Source organism: Dasypus novemcinctus, chromosome 3, assembly GCF_030445035.2.
Source record: "Dasypus novemcinctus isolate mDasNov1 chromosome 3, mDasNov1.1.hap2, whole genome shotgun sequence".
Classification (NCBI taxonomy): domain Eukaryota; kingdom Metazoa; phylum Chordata; class Mammalia; order Cingulata; family Dasypodidae; genus Dasypus; species Dasypus novemcinctus.
Window position 1 is genome coordinate 140872404 of NC_080675.1, and position 16732 is coordinate 140889135.

At 37.3% G+C, this 16732-nt stretch overlaps 1 protein-coding gene and 1 non-coding gene across 4 annotated transcripts in view; both read right to left on the reverse strand.

Moving 5' to 3' along the window:
* Positions 1-10028, reverse strand: part of TIPIN (TIMELESS interacting protein) — a 36470-nt gene extending 26442 nt beyond the window's left edge. Inside the window, exons 1-7 of one of the 3 annotated variants that reach the window (XM_071214253.1) lie at positions 9840-9873; positions 8364-8434; positions 7075-7213; positions 6885-6963; positions 6599-6674; positions 3959-4081; positions 3513-3576 (exon numbers count right to left, since the gene is read on the reverse strand). In XM_071214253.1, coding sequence (XP_071070354.1) covers positions 3513-3576; positions 3959-4081; positions 6599-6674; positions 6885-6963; positions 7075-7207 — 475 coding nt within the window. In that variant the 5' untranslated portion in view covers positions 7208-7213; positions 8364-8434; positions 9840-9873. Of the gene's footprint in view, positions 1-3512; positions 3577-3958; positions 4082-6598; positions 6675-6884; positions 6964-7074; positions 7214-7776; positions 7903-8363; positions 8435-9839 lie in introns of those variants that run through there. The other 2 variants (XM_004484940.5, XM_058294380.1) reach the window with 2 other exon arrangements.
* Positions 2867-3003, reverse strand: LOC111762888 (small Cajal body-specific RNA 14). Its single transcript, XR_002795891.1, has one exon. It is a non-coding gene; the product is annotated as a small Cajal body-specific RNA 14 (non-coding RNA).
* Positions 10029-16732: the final 6704 nt, after the last annotated feature.

The following is a 16732-nucleotide window of genomic DNA, read 5'->3' on the forward strand; positions in this document are numbered from 1 at the left end:
AAAGGTGATGGAGAGATTATGGAGAGATAGGAACACTTATTCACTGTTGGTGGGAATGCAAAATGGTACAGCCACTATGGAGGACTGTTTTGGCAGTTCCTAAAGAAGCTGAATATAGATTTGCCACATGACCCAGCAAAACCATTACTGGGTATAAACCCAGAAGAACTAAGAGCAGTGAAGTAAATAGACATTTGCATACCTATGTTCATAGTGGTGTTATTCAAAATAGCCAAAAGTTGGGAACAACCCAGGTGTCCATCAACTGATGAATGGCTAAACAAACTGCAGTGTATTAATACAACAGAATATTGTACAGCAGTAAGAAGAAAGGAAGTCGAAGAGTATATGACAACATGGATGAACCTGAGGATAATCTGTTGAGTGAAGCAAATCAGACACAAAGGACACAGTAATGACTGCATTACTATAAACTAAATATATTGTATAACATATTGTATGATTCCATTTATATAAAATGTAAATATCAATTTATAAAGATGAAATTTGATTAGTGGTTATGTAGGGCTAGGGAAGGCATGCTAAGGGGTGTGGAGATTTTCCTTTTGGAGTAATGAAATAATTCTAAAATTTTTTGTGATGATCAATGCACAACACTGTGATTATACTAAAAGCCATTGATTATTCACTTTAGATAGATCATAGGGTGACTATATCCCAATAAAGTTGCTTAATAAATAATTGTGCAAGAGCCAGAAATTGCAGCTATATACAGCAAAGAAAACAGAGAGAAGCAAGAGGTAAAGAATTTTCTCATCTTTTTTTTTGTTTATTATTACTAGTATGGAAATAATGAAAATGCTCTATTCTGGCACTGGTGTCGAGAAAGTGGCCATGGTGGCTGCTGGGGATAGGGAATGGGAGGTAAAGATGTGATGTGGGGGCATTTTCGGGTGTTGGAGTTGTCCTGGGTGGTGCTGCAGGGACAGTTACCAGACATTTTATGTCCTCCGATGGCCCAATGGGTGTACTGTGGGAGAGTGTGGGCTATGGTGTGGACCACTGACCATGAGGTGCAGCAGTGCTCAGAGATGTATTCACCAAGTGCAATGAATGTCTGATGATGATGGAGGAGGTTGTTGTTATGGGGGGAGGAGTGGGGTGAGGGGGATGGGGGGGTATATGGGGACTTCATATTTTTTTAATGTAACATTAAAAAAATAAAGACAAAATAAAAAAACGCTCTAATAATGACTGAAGTGATGAATGCACAATTATGTGATTATACCAAATACCACTGCTTGTATACTTTGGATGAACTGTATGCTTTATTAATATGTATCAGTAAAAATTGATTTGTTAAAAAAAATAATAGTATGGAATGAGGAAAAAATATACCTAATGTAAACTATGGGCAATAGTTAACAGGGCTTTTTAAATAATCTTTTATCACCTCATATTTTTTTAATGTAATTTTTAAAAATAAATAAATAATTTAAAAAAATAAATAATCTTTTATCAATTATAACAAACGGTAACTACTGTTTAAAAAAAAGTACCGTTACAAAAAAGTGTTGTCATCAATCTAACAAATATTACACACCAATGCAAGGTGTTGGTGATAGGGTGATATATGGGAATCCTTTATTTTATGCATGATTGATGTGTAAAACAAAACTTATGTAGTAAAAAAATTTTTTAAAGAAAAGAAATGTTAACCCAAGATTTTTGAGAAGTATTCAACCACACTGTTCTCTCTTTAAAACTGTACTAACGTATTTTTGGGGAGCACAAAAATGTCCACTATTATACCACATCAGTATAGTAGGTACGTGTAATAAAAATAAAATGCTCAAAACATTTTTATTGTTGTGGCACCTTATCCAAAAAGTTTAGAAACTGGGAAAAGGATGTAGCTCAAGTGATTGGGCTCTACCACATGGGGGCTCCTGGGTTCGGTTCCCGAGGCCTTCTGGTGAAGGTGAGCTGGCCTGCACAATGAACTGATGCAATAAGGTGACACAACAAAAAAAGAGACTCAGGGGAAAGACAATAAGAAACACAACAAAAACCAGGGAGCTGAGGTGGCTCAAGAGATTGAATACCTCTCTCTCATGTTGGAGGTCCCAGGATTGATTCTGGGTGCCTCCTAAAGATTAGACAAAAAGAGAAGACAAGTAGACACAGAAGAGCACACAGCAAACAGACAGAGAGAGCAGACAGCGAGTACAGGTAGCAAGGAGCAGGTGGAGGAAAAATGAAAAAAAAAATCTTTAAAAAAAAAAGTTTAGAAACTCTTCTCTAAGATACAAAGAAATAGATTCAACAACAAACGAGGTTCTCTGTGACATAGACCTCATTGTGTCCTATATTAAAACATACTCGTATTCTCACTGGTTGTCCATGTTAATTTATGCCTCTGCACAAAATCCCTGCCTGTCCTCTACTACTTATCAAAGTGTTCGTGATAACACTTCTGTGATGTTTCCCCTTCCCTAGGTAAAACTATGTTCTTCTTTGCACCCCATCCTGTGCCCTCATCACTTCATCTATCAGACTACCAGTGATATTACATATCTGCCTCTCACTAGTCTGTTAACCCATAAAGAAAGGAGCCTGATCTTATCCATCTTTAGCACATACTGAACAGTTCAAAAAGTGTTGGTGAATAAACTAACCTAGTGGCATATGCTGCGGGATTTAGTATTTAAGACTGATTCCTGTCTATATACCAAATTCCAAGCAATCAATACATATCATATCTTACAAAGAAATTTAAATCCTGAATTATTTAAATCACATTCCTTCACACTCTTAAAAAGAATTTATAAATAACATCAGGGAATTCTATATGGATTCTCCATTTTTTACCACATCTAATAAAAGGTAAAAATGTAAACACACACATGTATGGAGCCATCGCACAGAAAATCTGATAACTATACAGACCCTGTCGGCAGGAACCACTTGTTTTAATGTGTGTGACTGGTCCACGGTTGCATTGTACAACTAACAAACGCAATCAATACCAGGAACAGTCACTTAAGTCTTATGCCCTATGTCCAGGATCTTCACTGAGAATTAAATGCAAACAACTTCATCATCAAATTATTCTGCCATATTTCTCAGAAACATTATTTAAATCCTGGATACATTAGTACATGTATCTGAACACTGTATCTTTGACATATATTTTTATTAACAAGTATGTACAAATATATAATTATTTGTCATACAGTTTTATTAACAAGTGTTTACAGAATCAATGGGTCACCACTATCGGAGCTCTCAAAAGCTACTCCTCAGTGGCTAAATACATTAGTATTAGTGACTAAATGCATTAGAAGCAATGCACCCATTTCCTTAAGAAACAAGTATATACAAATTCTAGATGTACCCAAGCATTTTAATTCACTTCCAGACTGTCATTGTCTGTACTTTAATTATATATCCAGTAGAGACTAGGAACCCAGTCCTGGAATAGTATCCACCCAATTAGATCCATTTCTAAGAACACAATGGCTATAAATTAGATAAACCTATATTCTTACCATTATTGCTAATAAAATCGTCATGTAAAACTGGGAGATCAAGTCGAATTCGTTTTAAACAAGTCTGAAAATAAAAAAAGATATTTTTACATTTTCACCAATAAGTTAGGGAGGAAAAGGTTGTTTATGCAACTCTCAGTTTCAAAAGACTTTGTTTTACTATAAATTTTCTCCTTCTCTCTGCCAAGACAGCTTTCAAAACGAAGTCCCCAAAGAACTATTCAGCCTCTTCGGGGATTTAAAATAAATAAATGAATAAATAAAATTTGAAAAAAAAGGATTTTCACTGGTATTCCTGTTGTTCTAAACTCTCCAGAGTAGCATCAGATATTTCTGTATTGTACTTAAAAGTTTAATAACTGTTAAAACACCACTCTTTTTAAACTTCAACTAAATCTATCCTTGTACTTTTTTAGCATTGTGAATGACACTCATAAAAATCTTACCTGAACCTCCTTTTTATTTCCCAGGTATTCAACTCTGTTAATAAAATCCTCAAATTGCAGTTTAGGGAATAGTCTATGTGCCCAATGCTCCATGTGTCTGATCAGCGTCTTTAAGTCTTCAGCCTGGCACATAAAAATAAAAATGCTAAATAGAAGATTCATTCCCACAACTGTCCCTGTCAGCAGATTTTAGAATTGAAAAGTACTACAAAGTCACTGGTGTCATTTTTATATTTACAGAGTTGAAAAACTTTTAAAAGCAACTTTAAGAAGAAAAATATTTAGTAAGGGCCTAAAGGACTGAAGTCTAAAAAGAGTACTGGATATAGATTTTTTTAAATTGGGGGGGGAAATCTAGTATGAAAATTTAATGAAAGTAAAAAGATAATGACACATCTTTTCAGAACTGAAAAGTAAAATCCAAAAATAAGCTTAAATAAAATTTGTCAAGGTACCTTTCAGGAATTGCTAAACATAGTGACAGGTCCCTAAATCATATACAGAGAAGAAAGCATTGAAAATTCAACACTGAAATATATTCAGAAATCTCAAGGGCAAAGTACCAAAGACTAGCAAGAACAGTTTAAACATTCTCAGACCACAATACCTTTCTATATTTGAAATTTCAATTAACATTACAATTTTTTAAAATGAAAATGAAAAACAAAGTATGGTAAACCTATTAAACAAAAAATGTTATAGTTAAATTCCTGGCTTTATTGTATAATATTTCACTCTTTACTGAATAGGACTTTAAAACAGGATAGGAGAGGAGTTAAAAGCACAGGCTCTGGATAAAATTATAGATTCAAATGCCAATTCTGCCACTTAATTAGCACATGACTTTGAATAAATCACTTTGCCTTTTCTGTGCCTATTTCCTCATGTATAAAGTGGGAATAACAGCATACATACCTTGTAAGGTTGTTGTGAAAATTAAATAATCTAAGTAAAGTGCCCAATACAAAGTAAACCCTAAAATGTTGACTATTATTGTTGTTGTACTTGTCTAGAAGCCAATGGTCAAGACAATCAAGTCTACCAATGACTAAATGTGTAATAGAGAGCAAGGTCTTCTCGTTCTCATTCTCCCCTTTGAATAATAAAGGCACAAGTCTTTTAAAAAATTTAATCACCTAAGAAAATTTCCATTTGTTGGAGGCAGTTGGTCAGCCACCTTACGATGTCATGTTGGGCCCAAGGGACACAAAAGAAATAACTAAATACACTGGGAAATCCCAAATTATACATAGAGAAGAAACAGTAAGGATTCAACAATGTGAGAAAGCATTCAGAATTTTCATGGGCAAAGTACAGAAGACTAGCTAAGAGTAAACTCTCTCAGAGCCTACCCTCACCACTAAAGAGTCCAAAATGCACATTCTTCAAAATAAGGCTTTGTTTATTAAATAAAGAACTTACTATGAGCATGACCAAGACTTAATAAATTCAAAGCCCCAATTCTCTAGTACTACCTGAAATTTTCAATATGGGGAATGTATTAACTGAGTTGTATATGTTTTTAAAAATAATCCTCTAAGGTGAATTCAGGGAGGACAGAAACCTCCCGTGGAGCAGAAGGGCAAAAGCTCACTTGATCCTGATTTTCAGTACAGATACAAACCATGAAAGCGGGACCTCATGAAAATAAAAATTAAAAAAGAAATAATAATAATAACCCTAATTTATGTTTAGTTTTGTGGCAAAACAGGATATTGGCTTATATTCTCTCTTTCTAATACGATTTTTTAGCCTCCTAGGTTTGAAATCTTGGGATTATTTTTGACTCCTTTTTCACCTCCCTATATCTAATACCTATGTGTCCTATATATTGTTCATCTCTCAACTTTTACCCTAACCAGGATACTATCACCTCATCCCAGTGGTAGTACAACAGCTCTGAGATGCTATCTGTCTCCACCTTCTTCCTTCTTCCAAATTATCCTGCACACCACACCTAAATGATACTGTTATTTTAGCATTATTCTAGTTGAGCTATGGAATGGAAAGTCTAGGCTCTGCCCTTAGCTAGCATTGGATACTTAAAACTCTAAAACTCACTTTCCTCACAGGTTGAAAAGAAAAGGAGAATATCTGAAAACACTTCATAAACTGCAAAGTTCTATAAAGGTATCATCTGCAAAAAATTATATCTATACTCTGACATGATTCAAAGATAAAAGAATTTTAAAATGTACATTTGTACAGTGGCAGTTCTTAAATGTCTTCATTTTTCAAAAAAACTTTACCGATACCTAAGTATGAACCAAGTAATGCCAGAACTTGGGGACACATACATGCTCAACACAGGCAGAGTACTTACCTTCATAAAGCTTAAAATAACTCTGAAGTAGACGAAATAAATTTTATTCCTCTAAAATATAAAGTACAAACTCAGGCTTAGAGTTTCAGTTGCGATTTTTCCCTACGCCACAGTTTATACGGTAGCAAAAACGAGACCCACAGACAAACTCTTTGCCTCTTCAAACAGAGCTCTTTCCACCTCACCGTTTCTCAAGAGAGATGATGATAAATAATACTATCTATGAAGGATTCTGAGATTCCCAAGAACATAATAAGTCCACAGTTTTATCAGTATTTATGAATGAAGGTCTAAAATAAAAATCAAACATTTCTTACCTCATGACCCCTACCTTTGAATTTTGCTTTATCAAACACATGCCTTAAGGCTGGAAGCCCTCTCTCTGAAATTAATCTGTGAATAAACATATGTTTTGAATTTCAAGTTTTCTGGAGACATCAAGCCCAAACCAAGACCACAAGAAAAATATCTGCTGCTAAACTGAAAGAAAGTCTTTAGAAACCTCTATCTCCAAACCACCCTGACCCAAACAAACAAATAAAAATACCAAAAACTGGCTATGAGGAAAAGCTATACAAATCTGTAAGGAAATAGTAAATGTACCTCTGAGCATCCAATTTGGGTATATTCCTTTTAACAGTTCTTTTTGGAGGTACAGGAACAGGTGCTCCCCTCCCTGACTCTGACAAAATTTAACAAGATTTAATATTACTTAAACAATGTAAGCCTCATTTTCTAAGTTGATAGATACATAACTGAACAGGGATACATTTCTGAAACTCCCTATACAGACCATCATCAGGTTCAGCACCTTCACCATCTTCTCTCTCTGGAGAGGCTGGAGGTGGAAAAGGAGGAAAAGTTTCATCTTCTACATGTTCATAATCTTGCAGGTCAATCAAGCTGTTCTCCTGTGGTTCCACCATCTTGTTCTTGAGGGGGAAGAAAAACATAAGAATATTTTTTTAGTCATCCAAATAGTCTTCGTATTACACAGTCAAGTTCCATCTGCAGCAAAATTCATGTGTTTCAAGCAGTTAAACCATATATCAAACTAAAAATCATGGGAAAAAGTAGAGAAGATAATAATTATGGAGAAAGAATCTAACAGAAGCCAAAATAACTGAGTTCTAATGTTAGGCCCTACCACTAAATCAATCCAATTTGTGCAAATCTTTTTACCTCAACTGTTGAGTTTCACCTATAACAACATGATTATTTTTAACTTTTCAGAGGATTTCAAACTGTGATCCAAATGGGTATGAAATAGGCAGGGCAAGAGGTACCTCACCCCCACTACAACCAGACCAGCTTTTTAAAAAGACCATATATTGGTCTTTTAGGTAATGTTTCCTTTGAAGGAAGGGAAATAGTTTTCAGGTTGGTAGCTCAAAAGGATGTTTTTCAGTACCTTTTTACTTGACCTCTCAGCAACTTTTAACAAGTCCCTTTTCTTGAAAAATGTTTTTCTTGACTTCTGACATATAATACTTACTTGGTTTTCCTCCCTTTCTGGACATTCTTCCTGGATCTCTTTTGTAAGCTCATCTTCCTCTAACCTGGCCTTTAAATGTCCAAGACTTGAACGTAGGCCCTCTTTGGTCATTTATACATATGGCTTTAATAATCAATTATTTTATGGATGGCTCACCAATTTTTATCTCCAACCTTCCTCATTTCTGAGCTCCAGATTACATTACAACCCTTCAATGTCTCTTAGGTAACTATACTTCCTTGTGTACAAAATTGAACTGCTGAACTTTCTCACTCAGTGAATGAATGACATCTACCCAAGCAGAAACTTAGAGGAGTCCTTGACACTTCTTCCCAGTCCACATACACTCTCCATTTTAAATATGCTTTAAATCTATTCATTTCTCCCCATCTCCACCACCACTTCCCACCATTTCTTCCTGGGATTCATCCATTACTCACATCTACTTCTGCCTCCATATTTCAGCTAGGCTAAACCTTTAGAAATGTATATCTGATCATATTACCAAAAGGCTTAAATATTTCAATGGCTCCCCACTACTTTTAGGATAAAGATAAAACTTCTGCACGGTCTGGCCCCCTTCTTACCTCTTTAGCCTCACTTTATACCACTCTCCATGTTCTTTTTTCCTCTGTCCATGTTGACTTTCTTATAGTTCCTTGAAAGAGTCATATTTCTCAGTCCACTAAATCTTTGCAAATGTTATTTCCTGTCCTGAATGCTCTTCCCCCTGACTCCTAATCTTCAGATCTCAGGTCAAGACTGCAACGTCTTCAAAAGAGTCTATCCCAATTTTCCTAAATTAAATCCTCCTACAATCATTCAAATACCTCTTTCCCAGAGCACTCATCCAGTTTCAATATTAAGTTTTATTTGTGTAATTACCTGATGCACATTTGTCTCCCATGCTAGACTGTATCTCTAAAAGGGCACAGACCAAGTAGGTCTGTAAGTGCTCCATCACTGGTACACAACAGGTGCTAATAAATATTTGTTGAATGAAGGAATCAAAGAAAATAATCCCAAAGTTTCCCCAAAACTATAAAACCACTGGAGCTAAACAAGCCCTACAGTCCCTCCAATTCTAAATTTCTATGGCCACAAATTCATAAAAACAAAACCAAGTATCAATTCCTGATGATGAACCAGATTTTTCAAGTTGGAAAGGCGGCCAGAGGTCACAATCTAAAAATAGCTTCCCATCTACAGAATTACTATTTAGCCCCATTCTAGTAAAGCCCTCTATGAAGTGGCGGTTCATATCTCTGAGGCTCGAAGACAGCTTGAATTTGATGACAGAGCACAAACTACGTAAAGTGTAGCAAGATCACATAGTAAGGAACTGAAGCATGGGATGGGTTTTGTCACTAAAATGATTTTTCCCTTAAAATTTGTAGTGAGGTATCTGTATCTTTCACTTCTTGACGAAGCATATTATCTACTTTTAGACATTGATGAAATCGTCTAGACCTCAAACTCCCAGAGGAATGAAGGCAACAAAAGAAATCCAGTGTCCAAACCACAATTCATTCTCAACCTTTCTACTTCACGTGTCCAATATGGAAATAGAAGCCCCTTGCTGCAATGGAAGTCCTAACAGGGTGCCTCGAAGTTCCCTTTGCTACCAGACCAAAAATCACCAACACCTCCCATCCCTGCCCTCTTCTCCAATCTTCTCTCCTCCCATCCTCGCTTCGGTCCGTTCTCTCACTTAAAATTCATTCATCCAACGTTCACAGGATTCCTTCTACGTTCAGCAAGGCTTTGCACAGAAACTAGGGATACAAAGATGTACCAAAAACATGTGCCCTACTGCTAAAAGGCTGAGCATCCTGAAATAAACCAGAAATAAACAGGAATCCGCCCTCGTCCCCAACTGCGTCCTAGCCCCACAGCAAGAGGCGGGTCAAGTCGCCTCTCCAGTCCCGCTCAAACCGCCACAGTCGGATTCTCCAGCCTCCTCACCCCGCCCTGCGACTCCCCCAGCTCTCCCGCTCCTCCGCCTGGCTCCCTGAGCGGCCTTTTCCCTCAGAAACCTAACTCGCCAGCCCGCCGGATCTCACCTTACTCAGACTGCAGCCACCACAGCCGGGCGCTTTCCCGAGGTAGCAAACCGCGCCTCTCGCGAGATTCAAGAGCTTCCTGCCACGAGAAGAGCCCTCTGAGTTTGGCGCCCAAACGGCTGTGGGCCGCATCTGCGCTCACCGGAAGGGACCCTCGGCCTCCCGCCTCCCTCAGGGCCCTCGTCCTGGCTGGTCCGGCTTCTCTGGGGTCCCGCCCGTCAGGACTCGCCCCACCCCCCAGGGCTCCGCCCTCAAGAATTTCGTACCGAAATTAAAGCCTCTTTGTTTGCATAAAGTTCGTTTTTGCTTCGCTCTAGGCTAGGTAAATTAGGCTCTGGAATAGGTATCGGTTTTTTGAGAAAGTTGAATTGTGGATAGGGTAGGAAAGATAAAAGGCAGACTGTATTTGATGAGAAACTACCGATTCTTCTGAGTTAATCTCAGAATGCGTTCAACATAATAAGAGTTTTATTATTTGTTTATTGAGTAGGGAGCTGAGAAAAGTAAAAAAGAGGGACTAGGAGTGTAGACACGAAGAAGGTCAAAATTATGCTACCTTTTCTGTTAAAGTGAACCCAAATGTATTCTCATTTGCTTATATATACACAAATGTATATAAAAATACAAACAAACATGCAAAACACGAGAAAAAGTAAATACATAACAGGTGGGAACTGGTTATATGGGGATGGGGTGGGATGAGACTTCATTTTTTGAACATGTAAATGTGTTAACTATTTAAAAACTAAATTTTTAAAATGTTATCTTCAGCAAATACTGAGCATCCTTATGATTTGACAAATCTCTCTACTTTTATGTAGCTTGAGGCAGTTAATTAAAATTTACAAAGAATAGGACAGACCGGTGTTTCCAAAATGGCAGCTGCGGTGGATGCAGATATCCCAGGCGGCACTAACAGCAGGAGAGCAAGAAGCTTTGAAGAGAAAAAGTAGAATACAGTCGCTCTCTGGACCCTGGATAGTGTGGCTGATAACTGTGCCATCTGCAGAAACCACATTATGGATCTTTGCATAGTGTCAAGCTCACCGGGCTTCAGCTACTTCCAAGGAGTGCTCACTGTGGCATGGGGGGTCTGTAATCCTGCTTTTCATTTCCAGTACATTTCTCTCTGGCTCAAAACGCGGCAGGTGTGTCCGTTGGACAACAGAGAATGGAAATTTCAAAAGTATGAGCACTAGAAAAAGAAAATTCTTCCAGCAAACTCAACTGTTTTGTTATTTATTGAATGACTTGCCCTCCTGTTACTTACAAATTAGGTAGAACCGTTTCTTCTCTGCTTTGTCTTTTCAGTTTGCTATTCATGTAGCCATATTGTATTCTGTGTCAAATAAAGTCCACTTGGATTCTAAAAAAAAAAATTAAGAATGGATCAAATTGTAAAAATTATAAAGATAGAGTAAATTACCAACTCTGCCTAAAATTATGTATGCAAATATGTATATGTTCCACATTTTCCCTAATTTTGATATTTTATTTCTGTATATGCAACATAGTACAGGATACAAGCAATGAACAATATTAAGCAATTTTTAAAATTAACATTTATTTGAACTTGAAATATGCCACATTGAATAGTCCAAATAACTGAGGCAAGAGGCATTCTTTTAATTAATCAGATATAGACTATGTTCTCCACTTTGTAATATCTAAACAAGTAAATGTAAAAGCACTTCGAGAAATTGAAAAGTTATATCACACCCCCAGCCCCCACCCCCACAAAAACAAAAACAGAATGGGAAGCTCTGACGAATTGCAGCTCTACTATTTATTACTCAGTGACCTTTGGCTGTGATTCAGTTTTCTATTATCAATAGTAATACCTACTTCATTGGATTGTTAGGAGGCTTAAATGATACTTAAATAAATGACAGTTATTATTCTTATAACTATTAGACTGATCCTTTCAGAAAATTTTAAAGCTTTATTAAGTAAGTGTGTGTGGGACCATGTAAGGGTTTATGAGGATTGACTTTCTTAGGATTAGCTTCAACAGCAAGTAACAGAAAGAATGAAAATCAACTAAAATAATGCTAAATAAGATAAAGATTTATTTGCCTCTCAGGTACATGAAGTCTAGAAGTGGTTAAGTGCAGGGTTGGTATGGTGCTCTGTGGTTCAGAAATCTAATATTCTGTCTTCTTGCTTTACCAGCGTGTGTTCTTTTCTCAAGTCCACCTCATGGTCCAAGATGGCTTCTAGAACTCCAGAATCATTCTAATCAGCAGGAAGGAAGAAGGAGAGAAAAAGGCATGACTCCACATTTTAAGAATATTTCCCAGAAGTTGTTTACAATAGCTCTGGTTACTTCCCGTTATCCAGAATATAATCACATGTCCACATCTGGCTGGGAATGTAGTGGCCAAGTGCCTAGTTAAAATTCACGATTTCAATTACTGTGGAAGTAGGAGAGAAGAAATTGTGGAAGACAACCAGCATACACTGCCACAAATAGCAAAATAGAAAAAAAATTTAACTTACATATTACTTTTGAAAACTTAAAATTTTGGAGTGTTTCCAAAAATATTAAAAAAGCACTTTCACAATAATTAACATGAGAAATTCTCAACACAAAGATTATTACATAACTGTAACCGTCTTATATTTTTGGGAATCTTTCCTAGAATCTATCCTCAAACCAGAATATCAGCTCTAATAATAACTAAAAGCATGACCACGATTGCTCTTTTATAATACCAAAGGTATGTATTAGATGAGACCAAAGGCGCTGTTCTATTGGAGGATGCTGAAGACTAGACTAATAAATCAACAGGTGTTTATAATGCAAGTAATAAACGAAGGTCCTTGTTCTGAATAAGCTTACAATCAAATTGGTAAGATAGCAAAGATATAATCTTTGAATACCTTTCTATTTTGAGGGACTCCCCTACATTGAGTTCATCTCTCCTTAGGATAAAAGTGAAAAACTTACCTTCCCTCTGTCCCTTGTGACTAGATGTAAACCGTGTACCCAATTTTCATACCTGAATGACATTTCAGGTCATAGGCAAGTGATGTGAAGTTGGAGGCACAGCTTGGAATCCATCCTGGCTGAAAGATAACCACTTCCAAGAGTAGCCAGGCTAGAGGTGCTGGAGTCTATATGTCAGGGTCGAGAGTCCCTGTGGTGAAACCAATAGAGTTTCCACTGAAGCAGAACAGCATAATTTCAACTTTAATCTGTATAGCTGCCAAGCCTCATTTCTGCTCACTAAGATATTCTAGGAGCCATCTGTATTCTTCAAAAAATTTATTTTCTTTTTAAATTATTAATGAGATTGAGTTCTGTTAATTCACAACTGAAAACTGTAACATTCATTGCCGGATTATAAACCATATAAGACTATGTATAATTAAATGCTGATTTGCTTGAAACCCACAAGTTGAAAATGCTAGACAGCTGTCCAGGAAAAGAAAAACAAGCTGGGATAGTCAGGGAAGACTTTGGAAATACCTGGAATAGGAGCCAAATCTTGTAATTAGTTAGGATTTAGCTAGATGGATGCAAAGGTGCTTGACGATCAGGGAAATAACAGAAGCGTAAAGGAGGCTTTAAATAAGCTTTAATAAGGAGACTGACCTAATTAATTCTGATGGTGGTGTTGGGAAAAATGAGAAAGTTGAGATAGCTAGATTGAACAGAGAAAAAATTCTTTTTTCATATTCCCCCAAAGTTTTAAAATATTTTTACATAATATTTGGTATGTATCAAATAATATTTGTAAGATTTATGAATGTTTTAAAACATATAATAATGTAATAGATACTTGTGTACATGCCATCCAACTTGAGAACTAGCCAATATCTTGCATTTACCTCTGTGTTTGTACCGTCTGCCTTCCCCTATATTCGCCATCCTCCTGAGACCACCACTATCCTGAATTTTGAATTTATCATTCCCTTCTTTTTAAAAATAGTCTTAGTGGGGAGTACAACCAGCAAGATGGTGGCAGAGTAAGGAACTCCTAAAGTCAGCTCATGCTACAGGGCATTTAGTAATCACCCAGAGCTATCTAAAGCACCTGTTTGGGGGATCCAGAAAACCAGAAGAACATCCTGTCACATCCTTGAAAGAATGGAAGGAGGAGACTGCCCATCTGCAGAGATTTGTGAGTAGAGCCCTCCACACCACACAGGCCAGTGCCCATCCTCCACTGGCAGCACAATCCACCTCAGGAGCTATTCCCTGCCTGGAATTGGAAGCTCCACTTCCCAAAAACAGGGGTGGAAGATACAGTTGGACACCACCTTCAGCTGGTGATTAATGAATTCAGTGGGCTAAAGTATAATCCTAAAAATAGCTAAAGTTTGAACCTGTCAGGGTCAGAAAGAGGCCAGTAGCCTCCATTTTAACTTTGCCCCTGGCAAAAGGGGAAGCAGGGTGTACTGAAAATCACAGTGCTGGTAGGGACCAGCTTCTTTCCATCCAGAGAAGATTGCAGCTCTAGGCTAAGCCCCAGCCCCACCTCTGGCAGGGAGGAGGCTGGGGTCACCTGCGACATCCTTGCCATGGAGGCTGGTGATCATCCTACTCTGGCAGTGTAAGCCACCTAAAGAACTATTCAGTGGCTGAAGTTGGAAGTGCCATTTCCCAAAAACAGGAGGGAGAGATGATTGACTACCAACTTCAGCTACTGATTAGTAAATTCTGCTGGCTAAAGTATAACCCTAAGAACTGCTAAAGTTTGAACCTGTCCAAGTCGGAAAGAGGTCAATAGCTGCCATTTTGACTCTGTCCCCAGCTTAAAGGGAAGCTGGTTGCCTGAAAATCACAGTGACTGTAGGGACCAGCTTCTTTCACCCAGCCTAGGCAGCCCTACCCTAGGCTTCAGCCCCACCTATGCCAGGGCCTGGACCAGCCTCTCCGGGTAACTGCAGGTACATTTGGTGGGCACAGACTGAATAGGCAGAAGTCTACTGGGGCAATTGCAGTAATTTTGGACCTGCACTGCATAGATTGCTGCCCACACCTGCAGCTCCATCCCTGCCCCAGGCAAGGGGGAAAAGGGCATGAAGCTTCAAGGAGAAAGTTGGAGAAGCTTCATTGGTCCCTTGGGCAATGCAGGCAGCTTGAACCTCCACAGCATACAACACCAACTACATCCTTGGCTTCTACTACACAACCCACAAGGGAGAAAGAGCAAGAAAGTCCTAAACTAAAGGGAGAAACTGCACCCAGAATAAATACATCTAGTAAGTCACATGACAAGACACTAACAAAAAATTATAATCCACATCAAGAAACAGGAAGATGTGGCCCAGTTAAAAGAACAAGATAAGCCTCCAAATGACATAAAGGAGTTGAGACAACTAATCATAGCTGTTCAAATAAATCTCCTTAATAAATTTAATGAGATGACTAAAGAGATTAAGGATATTAAAAAGACATTGGATGGATGAGCACAAAGAAAATTTGAAAGCATACCCAGAAAAAGAGCAGGTCTTACAGGAATAAAAGAGGCAATCAATGAAATTAAAAATACACTGGAATCATAATAGATTTGAGGAGGCAGAAGAAAGGATTGGTGAGCTTGAAGAAATGGCCTCTGAAAGTGAACATACAAAAGAGATGAAGAAAAGAATAGAAAAAAATTGAACAAGGTCTCAGGGATTAAACGACAGCAAGAGACATGCAAACATACATGTCATGGGTGTCCAGAAGAAGAAGAGAAGGGAAAAGGGGAAGAAGAAATATTTAAAGAAATAATGGTAGAAATTTTTCAACCCTATTGAAGGACATGAATATCCATGTCCAAGAAGCACAATATACCCTCATCTGGAAAAATCCAAATAGACCAACACCAAGACACATGCTAATCAAAATGTCAAGTACCAAAGATAAAGAGAGAATTCTGAGAACATCAAGAGAAAAGCAATGCATAACATATACGGGATCCCCAATAAGATTAAGTGCTGATTTTTCATTAAAAAATATGGAGGCAAGAAGACAGTGGTATGATATATTTAAGATACGGCAAGGAAAAAACTTCCAGCCAAGAATCTTATATCCAGAAAGATTGTCTTTCAAAAATGAGGGTGAGTTTAGAATATTCACAGATAGACAGAAACTGAGAGAGCTTACAACAAAGAGACTGGCTTGCAGGAAAGACTAAAGGGTGTGCTATAGAAAAGAAAACACAGGCAAGAGAGTTTGGAAGAGAGTCTAGAAATGAAGATTATTTCAGTAAAAGTAACTGAAAGTATCAAAAGAGTGGTGAAAATAAAATATGATATATAAAACCCAAAGGTCAAAATGGGTGAAATAAGAACTGCCTTTACAGTAATAACATTGAATGTTATTGGATTAAACTCCCCAATCAAAAGACATGGCAGAATGGATAAGAAAATATGAGCCGCCAATATGCTATTTCCAAGAGATTCACCTTAGACCCAAGGATACCAATAGATTGAAAGGGAAAGGCTGGATAAAGATATTCCATGCATGCAGTAACAAACAAACAAACAAGCAAAAAAAAAAAAAAAAAACCCAGAGTAGTTATACTTATATTAGATTAAATAGACTTTAAAAGGCACTAGTAATGTGCAATCTGAGGAGGAAGCCAGGGGAAAAAATTCCATTTACAATAGCAACTGAAAGAATAAAATATTTAGGAATAAACTTAACCAATGATGTAAAACACTTATATTCAGAAAACTACAACTCATTGTTAAAAGAAATTTTAAAAGACCTAACTAATTGGAAGAACATGCCATAGTCATGGATTGGAAAACTAAATATCATTAAGATGTCAATTCTACCCGCATTGATATACAGATTCAATGCAATCCCAATAAAGATTCCACAAGCATTTTTTAAATAATTGGAAAACATGATTATCAAATTTATTTGGAAAGGTAAGTGGTCCTGAATATCC